This window comes from Haliaeetus leucocephalus, unplaced genomic scaffold, assembly GCF_000737465.1.
Source record: "Haliaeetus leucocephalus isolate CR32 unplaced genomic scaffold, Haliaeetus_leucocephalus-4.0 Scaffold110, whole genome shotgun sequence".
Taxonomy (NCBI): Eukaryota; Metazoa; Chordata; class Aves; order Accipitriformes; family Accipitridae; genus Haliaeetus; species Haliaeetus leucocephalus.
Genome location: NW_010972546.1, coordinates 1,642,964 through 1,649,220, shown reverse-complemented (window position 1 = coordinate 1,649,220; position 6,257 = coordinate 1,642,964). Strand labels below are relative to the sequence as shown.

The window sequence follows — 6,257 nt, the reverse complement described above, 5'->3', positions numbered from 1 at the left end:
GCCTGGGGGCTGGTTCCCATGGGCAGCCCTGGCACCTGCCAGGGCATTCACTGGTGTAGCGAGCGCTGGGGGGGTCTCAGCCACCGCTCGGCCGTGCCGCAGGGGAAGGTGGGCGACCGGCTGGGCTTCTTCCCGGCCAACTTCGTGCAGCGTGTCCGTCCCGGCGAGAGCGTCTGGAGGAGCTGCCGGGCCGTGCAGGGCGACAAGGAGCAGGGGCGCATGAGCCTCAGGGAGAACCAGGTAGGGAGGGAGGGGGGGTCCCCACCGGTGACAGCAGCTTGCCGCTCTGGGGTGCACCGAGTTGGGTCCGTCGTCAGCGGGGTGATGCCACCAGGGCTGTGCCCAGCTGCCCGTCCATCCGTCTGTCTGTCTGTCCAGATCTGTGTCGGCGTGGGCAGGACCCAGGGCCTCATCCGGGTGACCAGCGGGAGGAAGCGGGGGCTGGTCCCTGCCGAGGCGCTGACCGAGATCTGAGGCGGGGGGCAGCATCCAGCCCCCCCCCACCCCAGTGTCCCCGTCCCCATCCCGGCACCACCGCCTCCCCTGGATCACCACTCCTCAGGAAGCCCCGTCCGGGCGGTACTTGACACCCCCCCCCAGCCCTGAGTCATGCCGGGGGGCCTGTCCCCAATGTCCCCATCCCTCGGGGGTCCAGCCCAAGGCACGTGCCCTGCTGGCACGGGGCAGGGGACACGGGGGTGGCCCCCCCCAGGGTGGCACTGCCCACGGACGGGGCACCCACACGGCTGCTCCTAAACCCCCACGTGTGTGGACACGGTGTGCGCAGGGGGGGATGGTGTGTGGGTGTGCGTGCACAGCAGCACGGGTGTGCAAATCCCCATGTGCACGCATCGGTGCCGCTCCACACGCACGCTCCAGAGCCGTACACGCCTGTATCTGTGCACTAACACACACGTGTGCAGCTCCATGCGCACGTGTCCTGCCCGGCTGCTGCACGCTCGGCTCGCCCAAGCAATAACTGCCCCCCACCCGTGCCCGGGCAGCACTCGGACCCGCTCCTGGGATGCTCCAGCCCGAGATCCTAAATTAAAAAGCTGCTGCCGCTGCGGTGTTGGTGCCACCGGATCATTTTTTTTCTGTGCCGGCCGGAGGAGCTTCGGTGCTGCCGCATGTCTGGGCAGAGGGGGGGTGCAGATGGTCCCCCCCACCCCAAGCACTGCCGGGGTGCCCATCCCCTTGTCTCGGTGCCATCCTTTTGGGGTACCACGTGCCACCCGCCGTGGACACTGGGGTTCTTTTCTGGCCGCATGAGTCACGCTGCGCCCGGCCACGGTGAGTCACCGTCGGTGGAGCCGGCGGCAGGGCCAAGGACAGAGCGGGCACCGGGGGCACGTCGGGGTGTCCTGACATGGGGGGGGGGGGGGCTGACACAGGGGGACATGGTACATGGGCATGGCGTTGGGCACAGGCCAGGCATCGGGGGGGGGGAACCTGGCCCCTCCAGCCCCCTGCCCAGCTGGTCCCATCACCTGTGTGATGAGGTAGGAGGGTCTCAGCTGTGTTTCCTGTGGGTGGGGACACCCACCCCGCAGTTTATAAAGCCCCAGCTAGCCCCAGGGGTGGTGCAGAGGTTGTGGGGGGGTCTCTGTCTGCCCCTGCAGTATGGAGGGTCCCCAGGGTGGGGATGGCAGCACCCGCAGGCATCAAGTTTGGTAAGGAACCGCTTGGGTGAGTGCAGGGTGTCTGGAAGGGCCAGACCTGGCTGGGGGGGGCGGTCCCTGGTGTAAGCTCTGGCCCCCTTGCGCCAGTGCCTGGGGGCACGCAGACCCCCGCCCCTTCCCATCGCAGCCCCCACGTCCTTGCCCTGTGCAAGTCCCATCCTGCTCAGTGCCATCCTGGCATTGCTCCCAGCTGAGCTGCAAGGGCTGCCTGAGGGGCTGACAGGGTGGCTGTGGGTACAAAGCCCCCCCAAAAGCTTTCCCTGACAGCTCTGGCCCCAGCCCAACAGCATGGGTGTGGGGGGCTGCAGCCCATCTCCCTGCTCAGCGGTCTCCAGCCCACCCCAAGGACCAGCAGAGGATCCAGAAGCTCCAGCTGAAGATGCTGCCGAGCAGGGACGTGCCCAAGCCCCAGCACTGCCCTGAGGAGCTGCCACCTGTCCCTGCCTGGGCCAGGGAGCCTCGGGGAACAGCTCTGGGGTGTGGTGGGTGGCAGGGGCAGCCCCCCAGATCCCTTTTTTTCTCCCACCAGAGCTCAGCAGGGCAGCACTGTGCTGCAGGCAGAAGTGTCACAGCCCTGCTCAGGAGGGGGAAGGCGGCTGCAGTTGCAGAGGCACTGCTGGCGCAGGAACCGGGCTCTGCCTGCGGCACTGCCCTCCCCAGCTGGCCCCGAGGCTGCCTGGCCCGGGACCAGGGCTGGTATCAGCAGGACCGACTCGCTCCAACCCATGTTATCCCTCTGCTGTCAGCCCCATGGGCTACGGCTCACCCGTACCCCAGGAACTGCCCGACCAACTCATTTGGTTCTTAACACGCAGGACAGAGCCAGCACCAAGGTGGGGAGCAGCAGTTCTTTCCCAGCCCTTCCCTCCCAGCTCCAGAAACCCAGGAGAGAGAGTGAGCGCAAGACCAGGTAGGAGGAATCCCGCATGTGGTGTTTTACTGAACAGTTGTGGATGGAAAACACTATGTACACAAGACAGCCAGCGTTTACTTCTTGGTCTCCTCCTCCTTGGAGAGGGTCTTAATGATCTCCTCCTTCTTGGCTTGCAGGCGTTCCTCACGGCGCTTACGAGCCTCCTTGGTCTTGGACCTACGAGCTTCGGCCTGGTCACTGCAAGAAGTTAAAGAGTTAGTGAATATGCAGCGATCACCTCAAAACAGCCTCGAGAAAGCCTTTACCACTGGCCCTGGTCTCCTCTTGCTCCACAGGATCCTGGTCTACCAAACTGGCTGCTGAAGTGCTCACGTGCCATCACAGCTCTTAACCAGTTCCCAGTGGTGCTAACCTGGTCCTGCTCAGCCCCAAGAGAGGACACTGGGCTCTGCTGCCCTCCTGGCCCCACACTGCCAGGCAATTTGTTCTGGCCAAGGAGGAGCTGCGATCCTGGCTCTGGGGACTGCCTCGTTCGGGCTGGCTGGGGTTACACATCTTTACTAGAGACCAAGGTTAATATATCGACTTTTTTTTTTTTTACCAAGTCCACAGCAGGATTTTGAAATCCATTGGCTCTTATGCCTCTTCACCTTCCCTTGTCAATCACTTACTGACCTAAGCACCTGGATCAGTAAGTCTACCAGTTTACAGCTCTATGAGCAACTAACATCTGCTCCGCCTGCAGTGGAACGCACAAAGCTCTGCTGGGATTACGTATTTCTCTGCTTCAAGCCAGCCCTACCCAGTTTTGGTTTGATTCTTCACCAGGGCTCTCGATAGAGCCACCAGTGACAGAAACCACCTGGAAATACCTGCCTGCAGAGTCATTTAAAAAAAATAAAAATCCACAACCTGCCAGACCAAAGCTTAATAGTGAGGCAGCACTTACGCCAAGAGCTTCTTGCGAGCTTTATCTGCCTTGAGCTTGTGGATGTGCTCCATCAGGATCCGCTTGTTCTTGAACACGTTACCCTTGACCTTCAGGTACAGGCTGTGATACCTAATGGAGCACAACAGAACGGACTGTAAATGAGGCTGCCCAGGAGATCAAACCACCGTGCAACTTCCAGACACCCTGCACCCCTCCTGGCACCAAGCAGCAATGCACACAAGCGTGCTGTGAAGAGCAGGGTCACTCTGAAGCTGCTGCATTGGCTCTTCCCTCCTCCAAGCAGGCAGAGGGCTTGCCTGGAAAACTACTGGGATTACTCTGGAGCAGCTCTCTGGTGCCATGCTTCGTGGAGGGGATTTCTTTTCACCAATCTGCATACCAAGGAGCTGGCTGCAGAAGCTGCATACAGCAAGAAAGGGGTATCTAAGCACGTGGACACGCGACCCAAAGCTGGGCATGGCACAGCAGGCTTACATATGGCGGTCAATCTTCTTGGACTCCCTGTATCTGCGGAGCAGGCGCCTCAGAATTCGCATCCTCCTCATCCACGTCACCTTCTCGGGCATACGAGCATTAGCTGTACCCTTTCTCTTACCTAGAAAGGGAAAACAGGATGAGAATGAGGCCAAATTTCTGAAAGTTGAACAACATGTTTTTGCTGAAGTGCTTAATCTTTCTCTTTACTTCAAGAAGAAAACAATTGACATATAGGCTGTGTCTTTTTTAGGCCCTACTACAAGACTCTTGGAGATAGTTGCTTAATATAAGGTTGTCAGTGGACCACACAGCATGGAAAACAGACATTTCTGGGAGCCAGCACTTACCGATGCCCATGTGCCTGCCCTTCCGGCGGGCCAAGGTGTTCTTCCTGCATCGGGCACGAGAGTGAACGGTCACAGGTTTGCGGATGATCAGACCATCCTTAATCAATTTCCTGATCTGCTGACCTATAGCAAGAAACTTCATGCTCAACATTTTATGTGCAAAGAGAGGACGCATTAGGCAAGTACAGACTCCCATCCGGCTTGTACAAAAAGGATCCAATGCATAGGACAAGCCAGACTTTCCCTCAAAGCCCCCTCATGCTGCTGTAGTTGCTCCTTCCCCCTCCCATTTCTCCCTCACTAGTTATCTCAGAGGACACCAGGTACTAACCCCACTACCAAGAACTCACCAGGAGCCATGTTCTTGTTGGTGCACCGAAGAACTCCGTAAATCCTGCTGATGGACTCATTTCCACTTTGAAGTGCAAAGCAGTTACCCAAGTGTCAGACTTTTACCTAAGCCAACCTCATTCTTAACGAGCTAGTCAAAAAGCCTCTTTCCGTATGCCTGACGCATCCCTTTTCCACACGGCAACACAAGCCACGCGTAGCATGGCCATGTCCGTGACAGATGGTTACTTACGCGAGTTAGCGTTGGCGATCTCATTGGTTTCGTTGGGATCCAGCCAGACTTTCTTTTTGCCACAGCGCAGGACGCTGGAGGCCAGCCTCTTCTGGAGCCGGAGCATACTGCGGAGACCCACGGACACAGCTCAACACCACGCTCCTTCCCGCGGCCGGACGGTGCTTTCGCAGCGCCTGAAGGCCCGGGACAGCCCGCAGCAGGTCTGCAGGCCGCAGGCCACGCTGCTGCAACAGCACGACGGGGAAGGGGAAGCGGCCAAAGGCCACAGGGCCCGAAAACAGCGAGGCCAAACCCCGCTCAGCGGTCCCTTCCCTCGGGCGCCCCTCGGCCCGGGCCCCGGCCGCCATTTCGCCCCCTCCCCAGCGCGCGGCCCAACCGCCATTTTCCCCCGAGGCCTGAAGGAGGCCGCAGCCGCCTCACAGGGTCCAGAGCCTCTCTGTAGCGTGGCTGGGAAGCCCCCGTTATTGAGGCCACCCCACCGATCACCCTCGCTCCCCGTCACTGCCGGAGCAAACCCGGCGAAAGCAGCAGAGCTCTACTCCTCACCTCATGGCGGCGGCCGGCCGGAGAGGAAGAGGCGGTGAGCCTGGCCCCGCCCACAGCCAGCGTCACGGGGAATGGCACGTACCACCCCGCGCCCGCTCCGCTCCGTCCCCGCCGCCTCGGAACGGCCCCGAAGAGCGGCGAGAGAAGACCCGCGGTGGTGTCACGGGTGGGGTGAACAGACGGGGGTCGGGCCCCACTCGGGACGTGGGGGAAGAGGAGCATTTCCTTCCTCGCACCACCCCCACTCCCTCGCCGCGGGGTGGTACAGCCCGCTCCTGCGCGGCTGGCAGGGGCCGGGCGGGCTCTGCGCATGCGCGTCGGCGGATACGGGGCGGCACGTGGGTGGTGGGTGAACTGGGAGGCGTCTGGGGAGCACTGGGCCGTACTGGGCCTGAGCTGGGCTGGGGGGTCAGGGGTGTGCCGGGGGGCCGCGCAGGCACGCTGGGGCGTTGGGGGGGAGCTGCAAGAAGCTGGAGAGATGCCCTCTCCCCGCCGGTGGGCCTGCTGGGGCGGGCAGCGCGGGGCCGAGGGGCGCCGGGCCCAGCCCTGCCCTCGCTGCGGCCCCCCCTCACACCGGGGGCTGCCGGAGATTGTCCCCAGCCCGGGTTCAGGCTCGTTGTTAGACCTGAGAAAACCCGGGCGTAGGTTGTCCCTCATCACCCTCGCCGCCTGGCTGGGAAGCTGTAGGTTAGGAAGAGTTTAACCTCAGATTTGTCACGTTGCTTTTCGTAGCAAGAAACGGGATGTCCGTTTGTCCGGCGTTGGGCTGCAGTCATTCCTTTTTTCCCAAGAA

General features: G+C 61.4%; 2 protein-coding genes across 2 annotated transcripts in view; one reads left to right on the top strand and one right to left on the bottom strand.

Moving 5' to 3' along the window:
* The window catches only part of STAC2 (SH3 and cysteine rich domain 2), a 1,677-nt gene extending 1,203 nt beyond the window's left edge, over positions 1–474 (top strand). The window contains exons 5-6 of the mRNA XM_010585697.1: positions 43–240; positions 379–474. Of these exons, the coding sequence (XP_010583999.1) occupies positions 43–240; positions 379–474 (294 nt within the window). The remainder of the gene's footprint in view (positions 1–42; positions 241–378) is intronic.
* Positions 475–2,614: 2,140 nt separating this feature from the next.
* RPL19 (ribosomal protein L19) lies at positions 2,615–5,572 on the bottom strand. The gene is made up of 6 exons (XM_010585536.1): positions 5,465–5,572; positions 4,916–5,022; positions 4,333–4,455; positions 3,983–4,103; positions 3,506–3,616; positions 2,615–2,793 (listed from the first exon to the last, which is right to left on the bottom strand). Exons 1-6 carry the CDS (start codon positions 5,467–5,469, stop codon positions 2,670–2,672), a joined length of 591 nt encoding a protein of 196 aa, XP_010583838.1. The 5' UTR covers positions 5,470–5,572; the 3' UTR covers positions 2,615–2,669.
* Positions 5,573–6,257: the final 685 nt, after the last annotated feature.